The sequence below is a fragment of the Nipponia nippon genome, unplaced genomic scaffold (genome assembly GCF_047370975.1).
Source record: "Nipponia nippon isolate SJK-2023a ecotype South Korea unplaced genomic scaffold, ASM4737097v1 scaffold_5, whole genome shotgun sequence".
In the NCBI taxonomy this organism is placed as follows: Eukaryota; Metazoa; Chordata; class Aves; order Pelecaniformes; family Threskiornithidae; genus Nipponia; species Nipponia nippon.
This window is the reverse complement of record NW_028262369.1, coordinates 152,210-169,023: the sequence shown is the minus strand read 5'-3', so window position 1 is coordinate 169,023 and position 16,814 is coordinate 152,210. Positions and strand designations below refer to the sequence as shown.

At 47.0% G+C, this 16,814-nt stretch overlaps 2 protein-coding genes across 7 annotated transcripts in view; one reads left to right on the top strand and one right to left on the bottom strand.

Moving 5' to 3' along the window:
• Window positions 1-67: 67 nt before the first annotated feature.
• MRPS34 (mitochondrial ribosomal protein S34) lies at window positions 68-2,780 on the bottom strand. Of its 2 annotated transcripts, none has more exons than XM_087734557.1 (3): window positions 1,773-2,588; window positions 1,646-1,688; window positions 68-789 (listed from the first exon to the last, which is right to left on the bottom strand). In XM_087734557.1, exons 1-3 carry the CDS (start codon window positions 2,088-2,090, stop codon window positions 512-514), a joined length of 639 nt encoding a protein of 212 aa, XP_087590683.1. In that variant the 5' UTR covers window positions 2,091-2,588; the 3' UTR covers window positions 68-511. The 2 variants fall into 2 exon arrangements, with proteins under 2 accessions (XP_087590683.1, XP_087590682.1); XM_087734556.1 differs by having other exon boundaries at window positions 653-789; window positions 1,277-1,688; window positions 1,773-2,780.
• Window positions 2,781-4,497: 1,717 nt separating this feature from the next.
• The window catches only part of GLYR1 (glyoxylate reductase 1 homolog), a 28,678-nt gene continuing 16,361 nt past the window's right edge, over window positions 4,498-16,814 (top strand). For 4 of the 5 annotated variants that reach the window (XM_087734547.1, XM_087734546.1, XM_087734544.1 and 1 more), the window contains exons 1-4: window positions 4,498-4,610; window positions 6,772-6,808; window positions 8,003-8,082; window positions 16,601-16,739. In XM_087734547.1, coding sequence (XP_087590673.1) covers window positions 4,573-4,610; window positions 6,772-6,808; window positions 8,003-8,082; window positions 16,601-16,739 — 294 coding nt within the window. In that variant the 5' untranslated portion in view covers window positions 4,498-4,572. Of the gene's footprint in view, window positions 4,611-5,528; window positions 5,622-6,771; window positions 6,809-8,002; window positions 8,083-16,600; window positions 16,740-16,814 lie in introns of all 5 variants that reach the window. The other variant, XM_087734545.1, reaches the window with a different exon arrangement.

Below are 16,814 nucleotides of genomic sequence, written 5' to 3'. Positions count from 1 at the left end.
TCTGCATTTGGACCTCATGATGAGCTTCATGCACTGAACAAAATACCAAATTTTCTTAGAACTCTGCTGCAGAAATAAGAAAACATTTATTTTCGTTAGCAGATACATTTGTACACAGCTCTGTGAAATAACGTGATATTCTCAGTCATTTCTTCTGTGATTTATGTAGGACCCAAATTATCTGAAAAAATGTTCTCAAAAACCTAATTTTCAGGCTGCAGAGGAAATCGTGCTCCAAAGAACTGTAGCCGGATGACAGGAGCTATGCATTCAGAGACTATACAGGGAACCAAGAAGGTTCCTCTGCTGACTGATACCAAAGTTATGGAAAAAAATTTGAATGTATCTATCTGCCTCTTTCCTTTCGGATGAGGTGACTATACAGGGCTGGGGAGAAAGCTAGGAAACCTGGATACACCACACCACAGTGGACAAAGGGGTCTTCTGTAAAATGGTGTGCTTCTAACACACAGCGAGAGCACATGGGAAGCTCAGGACACCGAACAGGTCTTTATACTGGTGTCCCTGTAGCTTTTTTCTTTGCACCCTGAACGGAAGAGGCCATGACCTTCTCCAGATCGATCATTGGCTCCTCTGTGATTGGTTTTCCCTCTTTCTGCCACTGTGCAAGGATCATGGCTCGGAGGAGAGGTGGGTACGGAAGGTACCGAATGGACTCCTCTGGCACTGGGGTGAATTTCTTGAAGGCTTCCTCCTCATGCTTGGGCACCATGCGCCAGTCATGGTACATGGCCTTGTCGATCTCTCGCACTTCTTCTTCAGTTTTGCCTGAGAAAAGATGATGAACACGAGTGGACAACGCTACCGACAATAACCTCCCTCCGGGACATGCAGCAAGCGTTGACTCTCCCGTATCAAAGATGCTACAACAGGCAATAGCAAAGAAGTTTTCAAAGGATCAGACAGTGTCTTCCCTGCTATGCTATAGGGTCCCACTTCTGTTCTTGGAAATCAAAACAGAGACAGGCTGAAAGGACTACAGGCAAGTTGTTCCAATTCTTCTGATTTAAAATGTCACTTCATCTCTCTCCGATTCGGTTTCCACGGCTAAGGAATGAGAGTAATTTCTCTCTACACTGATGAAAGTTCCCTGGGAAATTCAACGTTAAAAATACCTAACACTCGTTGAATGAGAAATGTTTCAGAAACTCTAGTAAGTGACAATCGTATACCTAACGTAAAGCAGCTTTAAAAAGGGAAATTCACTCACTCAACTCCAAGCGTTAATTTAAAGCTGCCAGTAACGTAAGTTTACCTGCCATCACTCCTGTTTTTTACTGATGATTTCACCTGGAACCCCCTCACGCGTCCATTCTGTGTCTTGCTTTCCAAGTCTCACAACAGTCTGTCCCCTCGCCTGGTCCCCTGCCAGCGCGCTGTCCTTCCCCACGGTCAGCCGACGCTGGCTCCCCCACAGCGTGCCTTACAAACGCGTTCTGTGAGGGCCAGGTCCCGGCATTTGAAACGAAACCACGGGGAACTTTTCTCATCAGCAGCAAACCCCGTTTCCCAGGCGGGAAGGCTGCGGTCCCGCAGCGCCCCGTCCCCCGCTGGCGTTGCTCTCCCGCCCTGCCCGCGGGAGCTCCCGCCAAACCTCCGGCGCAGGGAAGCGAGCCGGTGTTACCTCTGAAGGTCAGGCAGCCCCACGCTCTGCCGTGATCCATGTTCTGCAAGGAAAACAAGAACCGCTGAGGGCGGCAAGCGGGGGGCGGCGGCGGGGAGCGGGGAGCGCGGCCGGGGCGCGGCGTTACCTGGGCCGTGTGGTCCGCCTTCACCTTGGTGATGACCCAGTAGCAGGGCTCGTCGTGCGCCCACAGCCAGGACTTGCGGGTGACGGTGCGGCCCACGCCGAAGCGCGGCAGGCGGCAGAGCAGCGCGAAGAGCCGGTTCTCGCTCCGCGCGTCCTCCCAGGCCCGCACCGGCAGCCGCTTCTGCGTCAGGGGCCGCCGCATGGTCTCGTAGTCCAGGGCGAAGCGCTGCGACTCCCGCGGCCGGTTCTTCAGCGCCCGGTACTCGCGGATCTTCTTGGCCATGGCGGCGATGGGCCGGTGCAGCTTCTTGCGGGCCATGGCGCCGGCCGACAGCGCCGAGCCGAGCGCCCGCGGGGACCGCGCCGCCGCCCGCCGCTTCCCCTGCCGCCCGGAAGCCGCCCCGCCCGGCGCCGGTGCCGCGGCGGAACGCCGGTGCCGCAGCGGAACGCCGGTGCCGCGGCTCAGGCGCCCGGGGGGCCCCCGCCGCGGGCAGCCGAAGCGGCTCCTCCCCCCGCCGCCCTCCGGCCGGGCCGCGCCGCCTCCCACCGTCGGCAGCGGCTCGGTTGCTCCCACAACAGCTCCGACAGGCAACGGCCCGAGGCGCGGACGCGGGGGGGCGGCCCCCGCCGGCCGGGAAAACCCCTCCGGGGGTGCGGGCGGGCCGCTCGCTGCCCGCGGCGGGCCCGACTCGGGGCGCAAACGCCCGAGCTGCCGGCGGGCCCGGCCCAGCAGCGGCCCGGCCCAGCAGCGGCCCGGCCCAGCAGCGGCCCGGCCCAGCAGCGGCCCGGCCCAGCAGCGGCCCGGCCCAGCAGCGGCCCGGCCCAGCAGCGGCCCGGCCCAGCAGCGGCCCGGCCCAGCAGCGGCCCGGCCCAGCAGCGGCCCGGCCCAGCAGCGGCCCGGCCCAGCAGCGGCCCGGCCCAGCAGCGGCCCGGCCCAGCAGCGGCCCGGCCCAGCAGCGGCCCGGCCCAGCAGCGGCCCGGCCCAGCAGCGGCCCGGCGCTGCGCTGCGCAGCCCCTCGGGACCAGCCCGCGGTGGTTGCTGAGATGGACCTTAACAACTGAAAGCCTGGGGCAGCAAGACCTATTTGAACAGATTCCCCCGTCTTAGCCGCGGGGAAGGGAGCGTTCCGCACCAGAGAGCAAATCGCTGGGGTGGGTTTTAGGAAGACTAAAGCAATGTTGGAGGCCTGCCCGGGGTTAGAGTCGGAAGCTGAGCCAGGAGCAGAAGCTGGGTCTCGTAACGCCGTTCTCCGGGACGAGACAAACTCCCCCTTGCACGACCTGCCACAGCCGCGGAGCGCCAACACAACACGGCCGTGTGGGCCAGAACCGCCGCCCGCAGCATAGGTGCAAGGAGTAGGAAACGGTGTAGATCTGGCTATATTAGCCCCTGGATTTTGGCTACAGACTGGTAAATTAAACCCGTCAGGGAAAGTTTTTTTTTCTTTTAAAACCCATATCTTATATTGAAGGAAACACATCCATTCTAGTGTTGCTGTAGAGTCCTTTACTGAAGGCATTCAGGCACGCGGAGACTGGTTTTTGTCAGCAGCGAAGATCAATGCGTGGAGGAAAAGTGGGGGGCAGAAGGTGTGTGCTACACAACCAAACAAGTAAAACACCCATTTTAAAGGCTGTTAATGCTCTTAAAATAGGACATTTTCTCCTAATATGGTGCATCTCTCTTGAAAAAGGACAGGAGAGTTGTAACAAGGAGGACATACCTGATTAAGTTGACAAACACCAATTTAGAATAAGATACTCGACCTCAATCCGCCCAAATTTGGGAGAAAAAGCAGAGTAATTAAACGACTTATTACAGGGTGCAGAGTGGGTATCTCCTACCTAGGGCTATGCAGCACAGGTACTGAGCTCGTGCCCTTCCCAGCACCTACATTCAGGTTTCTGAGGGGGCACGGAGCGGCAGAGGACACGAGAACGCTTGAAAATTTGTGGAAGTGGCTTAGTCAGACACAGAGAGGAAGGGCAACACCAGACACAGCACGTCGTCAGGAAAAACTGTTGCAACTCCACAGCAGTTGGCTAGAGGCAGCATCTCCTGGCTACTACAGCAGGAGAGCGAGTGCAAACCGTGCTCTCAACCCTACCGCCAGGCTAGGACCTGGCCGAAGGGGGTCACTCGGAGATACGAGTGCAGGTCGCAAATGTCTCCCGGTATCCAGGCGCCCTGAGGAGTCGGCAGCCTGGCAGCGAGGCGTCTTGGGCAGCAACAGGATCCTTCGTTTGTTTTTCCTTCAGGCGAAATCTCACACTAAAGCAAGCCCCCTTACTGCGGGGGTGCCGGAGAGACCTTTGCTGCCGCGCTCAAGGCACGGCGCCCTCGGCTGCAGAGGAAGCCCCGGCACAAACACAGGCGCCGCGGGCAGCAGGGGCGGCGGCCCCCACCGGAGCGGCCTGGCAGAGCGGCAGCGACCCCCTGACCGCCACGACCACTTACCCCGATGTGCTCAGCACAAAGTTCTCCTGCTCGACGGCTCCTCCCGAGCCGCTGCGGGCAGGGCGAACCGGTGACAGGCGCCCGCGTTGGGGCCGCCGCCGCCGCCGCCGCCGCCGCCGCCTTGGGCCCGCCCCCGCCCCGCGCCGGCCCGGCGTCGTCACGGCACGGCGCGTCCAATCGGCGCCGCAGCCGCAGTCACGCCTCGGGGGAGCGGCCGGTGACAGCCCGCCCGCCCACGTGACGGGGGCTGCCCAATCCCCGCTGCCGCTGCCCTCCCCCCGCGGCGGGTGCCGTCCTGTCCCGGCAGACCTTGCGCGGTGCGGCTGGTGGCTCTGTCGGTAAGATGGCGGCCGTGAGTCTGAGGCTCGGAGACCTGGTGTGGTGAGTGGCGGTGCAGGCCGGGCGGTGGCGGGGCGGAGTGCGGCGGCCGCGGGCGCCGGGCGGGCGGTGGTGGACGGCGGGGCAGACGCCTTTTGCGGAACGAGGCTGAGGCTCCGCCTGTGGCGGCGGAGGCGCAGGCGGGGCGGCGGCGGGGCTGCGCCCGGCCCAGGGGAACGCGGCGCGGCGGGAGCCGAGACGGGCCGGGCCGAGCACTGTTACCCCGTATCCGCGGAGGACTCCAGGGTGCGGCTGCGGGGAGGGAGGGGCTTGGCAGGGTAGGCGGTGGCGGGGCCGCGGCCCGGGCGGCGGGTCTCGCCGCCGCCGTCCCCCGGGGGCGGTGTGAGGAGGGGCGGGGGGCGGCGGCGGGAGGCAATCCGGGGCCACTGGAGCGGGCCGAGGGGAGGCGGGCTCGGCTCTCAGCCGGGCCGGCACCGGAGGCTAACGGGAGGCGGCGCATAAAAGAACCTGTGTAAGATGGAGGGGGCTGAAGGGAGCGGGACAGAGGGACGATCGTTGCGGGGCTCGATTGGAAACACGGTCTCCTCCCAAGGCGGGTGAGAAGGGGCATAAATAAGTTAGTAGGTGTTGTGGGAGAGCAACGATACCGTTTCTTGGCAATGCTTTAATGGAGCAACACACCAATCCGGGAAAACAGCAGTTTTTTGCAGGTTAGGATGTCCCTGTTGAAGCTTACAGAAGCCGTTTCCCCTTGTCGCTCCAGTTTTACCCTCAAACAGTCAGCTGTGGTTTTGTATTTCCTGATCAGGAGAACTGAGGGGATTCCATCGAGCCCTGTAAGCGCTGATTTTTAAGTGCATAGGCTCTCCTGTACTTGATAGGCTAGGGTGTCCTGCTAGGGCTTGCAAGAAATAGCTAATCCCCAACACGCAAGTGCATGCATTTATATTTATATCCCAGATAAAAAGAAGCGCGTGCTCCAGGCTGTGACAACTGCAGTTTCTCATCCGAAAAATTGACAGTGCTGTGAAGTTGTCTAATTTATATAGCAAAGTAAGTAAAGATTGGTTCCTTTTAGCAATTTTCCTTCAAACAAGGATTTGGGGAGTGCAGTGCTCTCAGTGTTGGAATGCAGATTATCCTGCTTTAGTTTTGTACGTGACAACCTAGACAGGTACTATCCCTAGAGCCATCGCAGAAGAACTGTAACAATAAGACAGTAACATATGAAAGGCTTTGATGAATGTCTTGTTCAGTACAAGAATGGAAGCATCGAATATGAGACACGGTCATGGTTACAGCTCTTGGCAGTGTTCTTGCCTGACCATTGCTGCTGAATTGTCTGTGTAACATTGCCATCTCGGGAGGGGCTGCAGTGCCACGTGCTGAGAATTTTTGGTTCGGGAGCTGTCAGGCTCCACAGGTTCTTTGCCAGTCTCTTGCAAGACAATGACTGATAAGGTTTTGTGAGAGTACTGCAGCCCAAGTGAGTGACAAGGGTAAGATTATAATAAAGCCACCATGCTGAGGGCTAAGACTAATGTTTCTCTTCCTCCTCTGTGAAGAAATAGTTTTGTGTAGTTTTCGTAATGGAAACATTTGCAACCATAGGAAATAAACTTTTCTGCCTTTCTTATGGCTCTTTTATATCTTTAGCACTTCTTACCTGCGGTGGTGAGCACCTGAAGAAAGTGATAATGCAACACCTGTTCGGGGGGTCCTGCCATTCATGCGTTCCTGTGAGAACTTCTAAGAATCTTGGCTCTCTGAGCTGGAAATTGGTGGCTGCTCTGCTCACTAGACTGTTCTGTCTGGATGGACATAAATTACCAACCTGAACTTTGGTTGGATTGCGTTCATCAACACTTTTTTCAGTTCCTTGTGAGGGAATATCCAGTCTTAGAAGAGCAATAAGCGCTATAGCACTGTATCTTCTGGGCAGTAGCTATGCTGCTGCTGTTCTGTTCACTTAAATTCTGGTAGTCCAGCGAGTTCATGCAGACTGTTCAGAGGCTTAGTTTAGGTGCAGGTATCTAACAATATAATGCTTGTGTGTCAGCTGGGCGTCTTGCCTTTCATGGTAGGTTTTGACTGTAAGTTGTAACTCTCTTAATATGAAAAATATGATGTAATGCAAAAAGGTAGACATGGGATAGTTGTTTTTTCTCTCGTTCTAGTGCCTAATACCTTCTTTTTTCTCTAGGGGGAAGCTGGGCCGGTATCCTCCATGGCCAGGAAAGGTGAGGTTTGGTTTGTTTTTATTTTTATTATTGCTTTCTTGGGTTTTGGTTTTTTGTTTTTGCTTTTTTCCTCTGCACAGAGAAAGCTTTGCTTGAAAGCATTTCAGTTAAAGATTAATATTGGGGGTTTTGTTTGAGTTTGGGGGTTTTTTTTGTTGTTTTTTTTTTTTTTTTTTAAATACAAACCTCACAAATCTGAACTGTGAACCGGTTTAGTGCTTTATTTGATCTAGAAGTTCAGCCTGTCACTAACAGCTGTTAGTTCAGATGGAATGAAAAGCAACAGAGAGCAGTTCATCCAGCTCTGGAACTGATTGTGTTTCCCAGATTTAGTTATTTAATCCCTATCACTTTCTGCAAGACAGGTTTCTTTCCTCCCATAGTAAATTGCTTAAATGCGTTGTGTTAAATAATAGAAATAAAGAGTCTGGCTTCTCAAGATACTGTTTTGGATCTATGTTTTTTGAATAATAATTCTGGGCATAGGGAGTAGTTAAACTTTCTCTTCTGTTTTGGTTGGGTTTTTTTCTGATGAAAGGCCAAAAAGAGTAAAAAAAATAATTACATGTGCCATTTTTATTATTTCTGCTTCTCTGAATGAACTTTGGTTTTATTTTTGGTGTAGGTATGAGGACTAAGCATGCTGAGATAACAGCATGCGGCAGGGAAAAGTGTTGTCAATGTGACTGACAATCATAAATGTTTGGTTTCACTCTGGTTATTGCATCAAGTCCAGGCTCCCCTGCAGTCTTTCAGGTGTCACCTGTGTAACTGAATGACAGCTTTTCTCTTTACTAATATTTTAGACTTTATAAACAATCTATTCTGGGAGTAAAGACAAAGCTTTAAATGTAAATTTTAAAATTTATCTCAGTGGAACAAACTTTTATTAATGCCATTTGGCTTTCTAAATTTTAAAAAAAGATCACTAGTTTATCTATTGGATAGGGAGAAGAAAACCTCACTAAGAATGTAGTGATGTTATCAGTGGAGTTTGGGTGCTTTTTCAGTTGCTGCAGCATACCCATGTCTAAGGAAATACATATTTACTTGAAAGACTTATAACAGATTCAAGTTCTCTTCCTAGTCAGATTAAAAAAAAAAATCTACAATAGCTGTAACACATGACAGTAAAACCACAGAGTATAAATTTTCATTACATGCTTTCTAACTTTCACTTCTAATCACCTTCAGATTGTTAATCCACCTAAAGATTTGAAGAAACCTCGTGGAAAAAAGTGCTTCTTTGTGAAGTTTTTTGGAACAGAAGATCAGTATGTACCTGCTTGTTTTCATCTGGTGAAAAGGCTGTGCCATATTGTATGGATCTTTCATGGAAGAAATGTTTACTAACACAGTGCAGCGTAGCTTTGCAAAGGATTGTCTTTGATCTACATGCAAAAAAAATTGAACTACTATTGCATGCTATAGCCGCTCATGTGGGTGTGTGAAGACTGTAAAGACTTACAGACTCAATCATGTTAGAATTTTAGTTGCCTCTGTGAAGGAAAGTTCTTGGTAGCTTGCCGTTTTTAGGGGAGTTGGTGTGACGTGACTGGGTTAGATTTTAGCATGTAACCATGTATGAGAAAGGTACAGCTAAGAGTATTCATTTGTTTTTCTGCCAGAAAAATAAAAGAGCTATATACTTGCCATTCGTAGAAGAACATACGGTCATACCTGGTGACTGAAAACATTCTTGCTGTGCTTTGGGAAGACTTTACAGTATAGGAAAGCCAAAACTGTTGCAGACTACCTTTTTGCAAGGCAGAATTTATTGATTAGAAATACGCATACAAAAATCATAGTTATCTTAGGCATAGATACTTACAAACTGGAAAAAAAACCAAAAACTTGAGTATTTCATGAAACTGAAAATTATTTTGCTGATTTTTCAGTTTTTCCCTTTATTTTCTGATATTTTGCATTAAGTCATGCAGTAAGGGAGAAAATTACAAATATCTGCGGAAGACTAGAAAACCCTTTACTTTTTGGAAAAAAGATAACAAGAACTGAGACCGTTTAATGGATGTTTTTTAAGGAAATTATTTTCAAGTGCTAAATTATTTTTGCTCAACATTTAAAAATCATTTTCCATTAAGAACCAAGGTCTAAACTTGATGGAGTAGAATTAAGTGCTGCATACTAATAGGAACATTTGTTGGATCTCTAGTAATGTAAGACAGGTGAAGGTTGGTTTGAGGGCAGAGAGTGTTTTTTGGTGGTGGCGTTGTTGTTAAACATGGTTATTTGAGCTAATCAAGTTCTAAAAGTTGAGGAGATTGACTGTTTCTATCCTGATTGTTTGTTCTCAATTCTTGTATTTCATGTTATTGAATCAAATACAGAGATTTTTTTTTATTAAGACAAGTTTGGAAAAAGTGGTCATATGTCTGGGGTACTGTAGCTGAGATTAGCAGCATGATTGCAAATGAAGAGTTCAGAGCTGCAAAATAATTGGGATTTATTACATGATTCTAGAGCTTTGGCTCGGGAAAATCCAGTCGTCTGGCACAGTGAGGTAGTGTGGTCGTTGTCTTGTCTCCCCCTCCCCCCACCCCACCTCCAGCTTGTGAAATTTAATCATTTCCTCCTAGGTAATCATGATTTAGAAATTTGCTCTCTTTGACTGGCATACCCTACCTGAAAATCAAATAGAAATAAATACCGTCCCCTTTGTTCTTCTTTTAAAATAATATTGATAGACAGAAGAGAGAGAAGCTTGTGTGCCTGTTCTGTCCTGACTTGGAACTTTAAAAGAGTGTGCTGATTAGAACTGTGCTGTTCTAACCAGTGTGCTGCTTGAGAAAATTCTTACCTTTGAGCATAATCAACAAACCAAATCAGGAAAAAATTAAATTATTTCACCTCAAATGTGAGCATGAAGAAAAAAATCCTTTTACCTACTTTGTGCAAGTAAACTAACGTGTTCCACAAATACCTTTTTTCTGGTGTGTATAAACAGTAAGTGGAAATACATAACTGACAAAATGTAACCACTCTACATTATGAACAGCATGACAAATAGGAGGGTGCAGAGCTCCATCACTGACTGTAGTCCGTGGTGTGATGAGTGCACTGACTCATACTGATATTCTGGTGCACGTTGCTTCTGTTTTCTAGCACTTCGCTCTTTCTGCCACTTTGAAGTTTGTAAGGTGACATTACTGTACCACTGATCCATTTTTACAGCTCTTCTATTATTGCCTTACTCTGTCAAGGTTTAACAGGTGAGGATCTGAATATAAACTAACCCTCTCACAAACTTCTGAGGGTCATTGCCAGCCAGTTTGTCGATGGGTAGGCAGTCTCAGACTCGATCGTCTTTTCTTCTTCTGAAGATTCCCAGGTGACTGCTGTGGCCAGAAATGCCACCATTTCAGGCTAGTTAAAAATTGTTTCCTCCTGACTTAAGTGGCTCTAGTCTGCCATACCAAAAATTAAGGAGAAAGGTGCTTGGAAGTAAGAACTGGTGTGCATACATCTGAGAGGAGTGGATGGGTGAATAGAAACATACTGATGAGTTTGGAAGTGGGATTGCTGTAGTATATTGATAGGTTTTGGTTATTTGTGAAGTCCTGAATAGCTTAGGATACAGCACAGAAGAAAATGCACGTTTATTTACCTGTGAATGGAATACTAATACTTACTGACCCAGTGCAATGCTGCAGTGACTAAGGAAATACATTAACTGGAAGGCTGTAAGTAGTTTTGGCCAAAGACATAAAAGTGAGAGCATGAGTGAGTACACATCTTAGTGTACTCTAAGACCTGGCTTTTGATAAAGTTTCTACTGAGCTCTATGCTCCTTATGTTTATTGTATCGGTGGAGTTAGTTGCTTCTGTCACTTTCAAAGTAATAGGTTTTCTGGAAGATATGGATTTTCTGCCCATGGAAGAAGAATTTGCTTATTTATTTAAACTGTGAAGTATGCCTGTGCTTTACCATGGTGAAAGCCACGTTGATATTCATAGTAGTAATATAATATCCATGTTCTATTCTAAGCGATTGCCTTAATTGTGATGCACATACTCATGTAATGTCTCTTATTAACTTGTTCTCCAAATTGATAAGGAGATTTTTCTAGTCTGCCTAGGAGTTCTTTTTCTGAGTGTCTCTTCTCAGAGTAAGTCACATTAAAAGGGTTCTTCATCTAAAATCAAGAAGAGTTGATGGTTCCTGCCCGTAGACCTGGCAAGCATGTGACAACATCCAATTATGGGAGTATAAACAGCAATTTTAATTTAGTCTTTCTAGATAGCAGTGGAACTTTGACCTCCTACCTGTGTTTCTACCTGTGCTTTTCAGATAGTTTTTAAGATCCCCTTTTGTTTCCCAAGTTACAGTCTTGTCATAGGAAATCTTTGTAGATCGTTCCAGTAGTCAAGTACTGGAGTAAGTATATATAAGTAAGAACTTATACATTGCTGTATACGTGCATTTATTGCTTTTAGTAGTTAGAACTAATATAATGGCAGGCCCATAGCCTATAAGTCTTTCTTGGTGTGCTTCATCCAGTTCAAAATATTCTTACGTTTCATGGCCTGCTTGGGAATTCATTACGACATTTCATTGATGATCTGGATGAGGGGATCGAGGGCACCCTCAGTCAGTTTGGAGATGACACCAAGTTGGGTGGAAGTGTCAGTCTGCTGGAGGGTAGGAAGGCCCTGCAGAGGGACCTGGACAGGCTGGGTCGTTGGGCCAGGGCCAACTGTATGAGATTCAACAAGGCTGTGCCGGGTCCTGCACTTGGGGCACAACCTCATGCAACACTACAGGCTTGGGGAGGAGTGGCTGGAGAGCTGTCTGGCGGAAAAGGACCTGGGGGTGTTGGTTGACAGCCGCCTGAACATGAGCCAGCAGTGTGCTCAGGTGGCCAAGGGGGCCAATGGCATCCTGGCTTGTATCAGGAATAGTGTGGCCAGCAGGAGCAGGGAGGTGATGGTGCCTCTGTACTGGGCACTGGTGAGGCTGCGCCTCGAGTACTGTGTTCAGTGTTGGGCCCCTCACTACAAGAAAGACATTGAGGTACTAGAGCGTGTCCAGAGAAGGGCAACGAAGTTGGTGAAGGGTCTAGAGAACAAGTCTTAGGAGGAGCAGCTGAGGGAAGTGGGGTTGTTTAGCCTGGAGAAGAGGAGGCTGAGGGGAGACCTTATTGCTCTCTCCAACTACCTGAAAGGAGGCTGTAGCGAGGTGGGGGTTGGTCTCTTCTCCCCGGTAACAAGTGATGGGACGAGAGGGAACGGCCTCAAGCTGCGCCAGGGGAAGTTTAGGTTGGATATTAGGAAAAACTTCTTCACCGAAAGGGCAGTCAGGCCCTGGCCCAGGCTGCCCAGGTCAGTGGTTGCGTCTCCATCCCTGGAGGTATTTAAAAGACGGGTAGACGTGGTGCTTGAGGACATGGTTTAGTGGTGGACTTGGCAGTGATAGGTTAACGGTTGGACTCGATGACCTTAAGGGTCTTTTCCAACCTTAACGATTCTATGATTCTATGACGTTGTCAAAACAAAAAAAAAAATCATTGATTTGAAGGTATCATTCTACTACATTTCATAGGAGGGTCCTGCAGTCATCAGAGATATGTGTAGAAACACACATATTCACCTCCCGTTCCACCATCTTTGCCCCCCCCCTTAGATATTCTGTAATAGCCAAATGGTCTTGCAAGTCATGTATATCAAAGTCTTAATAGGAAGCTGGAGCAGTCCATTCTTACTCATAGCACCTCTTTGAAGCATCAGTACAAAACTAAACAGTCTCACTAAACGTGGTGGGGTCAAGGGGCACTTCCTGACTTGATATATTAGGGAAAAATTGGAGGAAGCTTGCAATCCAAGATAAGTATAATAATCTGCAGCCTATTTCCATCATGCACAGTGATTTTAGCGCAGCACTCATTGCCTTACCATCCTCCATATCCTGTTGGGATGCAAACCACCTACCCTCTTCTTCTGCCACTGTTCTCCCTGGTTTTCAAGGAGAGGGAAATTTCTGGATGTAATCTTTCTAAAATGTTCTTTCAGGTCCTGACATTAAAAAACACTTGCTTAAAGTTTGCCAGGTGTTGAACATGGTACTTGGCAATCTGAGGAGCCAGAGGGTATAGCCGAAGCTGACAGAGAGGGTTAGTTTACATCGCTGGTGTTTCTCAGTTAGGCAGATTATCCCATGCAGAGCTCTATGTTGCTCTAGCCAGTACTGCTGTATAGCAGAGCCAGCTGGAATGTCGTTAGACATCTCTGCAGGCAGAGTGCTATAACTGAAAATTACTATAGTCAAAACTTTCCTACCTCTTACTGATACCTTTGGATGTGTAAGTACTCTGCAATTTTTTTTTATTGCACAAATTTGAAAAACCTAATACTTAGAATTTCTTTCAGTATTGCATGGCTGCTTGTTTTCTTTTGCTAAGTATCCACTCCTTTTAGCTGCATGGACGTTTATTCTAATCTAGTGTGGTCATTTTTCTGTTTTTTCCATTAAGAAGTCTACATATCAAATTCCAGAGTGCAGCCATTTGAGTTGTTTTACTGATGAATATCGGAGCATTCCCTTTTAACAGCAGGAAACCCGTCTCGATTTCTCTGTTGTGTGCTTGCACACACTGGGCTTGTAAATAACCAAGCAGTTTTCTTTTGACTTTCAAAATTGGTTGTGCTAGCATTTAGTGTGGGCATCTAAACTGCTACAGTGTAAAACTTTATGAAATTTTTCCCAGACTGTAGTAAGTAATAGAAATTTGGAGACACAGTGCCGCTGTTTTCCATCCCTAACTGTAAGACTTGCAAAAAGTGAGTATTTCTGGATATTCTTCTGCTTCTGTTTCTCCAATTTGTCATTAAGAATTGATGTCTTTAGACTGGAAGAGAGTGGCTAGCAAGTCGGGGGTTTTAAGGTCTCCTTGCCTGTGCTAAGCTTGTATAATGGATTTGAATCTGGTATCTCTGGTTGCATCTCCTCTGTGCCACTGTTTTCCACGCAGCTCCAGGTCACATTCTTACTTGCCTCTGCTTTACAAGCATTCTAAGTTTTGATTATTGTTCATGAATATAACATGGATTTTACATGAGTAGTGGTTTTATAAGAATGATATTTTCAAGGGGATGAGGAAGGGTATGGAGAAATGAGCAGAGAAACCCATTACTAACATGTATCTCCATTTCATGTATTTTCTAACATCTATTTCCATTTACATCTAGTCCATTCTTTAGAGATACCAGATGACTCTCTGCAGCAGTATGAATACAAGTTAATCTTAAATATGACATCTTCAGTAATGTAATGTCACTAATGCTTTTCTAGGGCATTAATTCATTGCTGAGTCAGGAGAGAAATAGTAGTTCCTTTTATACATTGCATCCTAGGGACCTCTTACCTAAATATTGGCCTCCATTGGCTTTGAGGTTATCGCTTAACAGGGAGAGATCTTGTGTATAAACATGAATGATTTTGTTTGGTGGAAAGTTCTTTCATTTTCAAGTGTTTGAAACATTTCACGCAAATGCTTTATGGATATCTGGTGTCAAAAGACATGTTCGTATCTTAAAGAAGGTTGTCCAGGTAGGTGACACACAAAGGATAAACTGGAAAGGAAAAGACTTTTGGTTTTGTTTGTTTTTTTAATTTATTTATTTTTAACCCTGAGACAGTATTTAAGACTGTTTTTCACTTAAACTAGTTTGTCTGATATCTCTAGCTCTTTGTCCTGGGGGATCACAAGTGCCAAGAGGGACCTCTGAAGCCAGGAGCCAGAAAGCTTTGTGCTTCGGACTTGCCAAAGGAAAAGTAATGAGAAAGGAAGCTAATGAACATGTGCAGTGAGGAGGGATAGGATGTGCAGAAACCTAAGAGAATGCTTTGATAGAAAAATAATTATTTTATTTAGAAGTTCAAATCCGGCAACAACGGTTAACATGCTTTATTATAATGTACACCAAAATTGTGTTTCCTTTATATACATAATGGCAAGCCTTCTCATGAGCTGATGTTGTCTAGTGCCTAGGGATGCTTTGTCACTGAGTGCCACACAGAAGAGCTTTACAGTATAAGTGAATTTTAAGATATGTTTCACTATGTAGTCTGGGCAGCTAGGAGGGGTTCTCTGAATAGCTGCTGGATGGCAGGCTCTAGTCTGAAAGTAATGATTTGACTCATTATAATATGTTAAGTCAGTTATTATGAAGAAGGTGTAAACTAAGCAAAAGGATTCAGCTTTGCGTGCAAAAGAGTACTGGGTTCTGCTTCCAGGCTAAGGTGGAATCATGGTGTAGGCTATACTGGCAGTGTGGAAAGGATGCTAGCGTTTTCTGTGGTCAGTTCTAGCAGGAGGCCTCATCTCTCCAAATGTGACCCAAAAAGTTGCAGTCTACCTTAAGCAAGTTGATTCCTGACTACAGACAATGGCTAATGCCAGTGAAGAGAAAGATCTCCATGAAGTTTCAAAGAGTTTACTGGGCTTTACTACTTCGTGAAGAGAGGACAAGCAAGATCCAGCAAAGCATTATTGTTGTTGTTGTTGTTGTTATTTTCACCTTTATGTTCAGTTTAGCTGTATGACATGATGCTTACAGTGTCTGAAAAGGCAGCTATTAAACCACTTTACCTGCTTGCAGGAGCTAGACCATGCTGGAGAATATTTAAAACCTATAATCATGGCTAGTTGGTGTTTGTAACATAGAGATGTTTTGCAACCAGGGAAAATCAGCTTGACTGGTTTTTACTGTGTGCTGGGCTGCTGTATGCTAAGAAGCACGTGCTAGCTCAGGAAGAGCTTTTCTAAAACTTATACAAGTCTGTTTTCAGTAGGATGGAAATAGCTTTGTAGCAGTGTGGCTGATAAGCCTGGGCTGGAATCTGGGGAGAGAGGAAGGTAGTCTAATCTGCGAGCACCACAAGGAATGCTGCAAGCAAAGGCATTCCCCAAAGCCTCAGTGAAGGAGTGGTAGAAGAGCTTGTCAGCCTGAAGGAAAGTGGAGTTGTCCCCCTGTACTTGACCACTTAACCATTTGGTAAATGTCAAGAAGTCCTATTTAGCAGCAGTGGAAACAGGGAAGTCATTTGAGTTTCCTCATAGGACTGCAGTTAGGTTAATACTCTGTTACTGTACCAGTTTCTCTTAAAATATCAACAGTGAAGAAAACTTTTTTTTTTTTTCCTCAAAAGTGAAAATGTTGTTTTCGTACAGAATATCAAGATACATCAGAACTATGTTCAGCAATGAGCTGTGGTGTATGCACTCTCTTTATTTGTGGTCAGCTCTATTGTGAGATACGTAATTTTGGGGTTTTTTCCTCCATTTTTTGCAGACACTTGTGTGTGCACAGTATGTTTGAACAAGGGATTGATGGCTTAGAATTGTTATATGGCCTCCACTTTCAACAACCTCTTGAGCAGATTCATATTATTGGCTACCTTATGTGGAGGCATGTGATTGTGGATATTCCTCCTGGTGATACAAGAGCAGTCACTAGACTGCCTTTGTTCTAAACAAGTACCTATGATCACATCAAAAAGCTGTCTCGCTGATAGAGAATATGAATAATGCTTAGAGCAGAGCACTGCTAACATGAAAGGATATAAAACTTGAGAGACAAACCAAGTAAAAGTGCGAGAAGAAAGTTCTCGGTGAATGCTTAAACAACGCCCCTTCAGGTTGTAGAAGGGAAGTGAGTTTGGGCTGCTATCATCAGTTGCTCTGGAGAAAAAAGTGTGTCTGTGTTTCTAAAAGTGGGATGGTTGAGAAAGTTCCTGTTTGGAGAATATAACTAACTTGGTTTTTTGGTTTCTAGTGCTTGGATCAAAGTGGAGCAGCTGAAGCCTTATCACCCTCACAAAGAGGAAATGATAAAGATTAACAAGGGTAAGCGCTTCCAGCAAGCTGTGGATGCTGTAGAGGAGTTTCTTAGAAAAACCAAAGGCAAGGACCAGGTGAGTGGGTTCCTTTTTACTGTGTGCATCAAAACAAGTCTTGGCATGAATGATGGTCAGATGCGTTTTTATGTG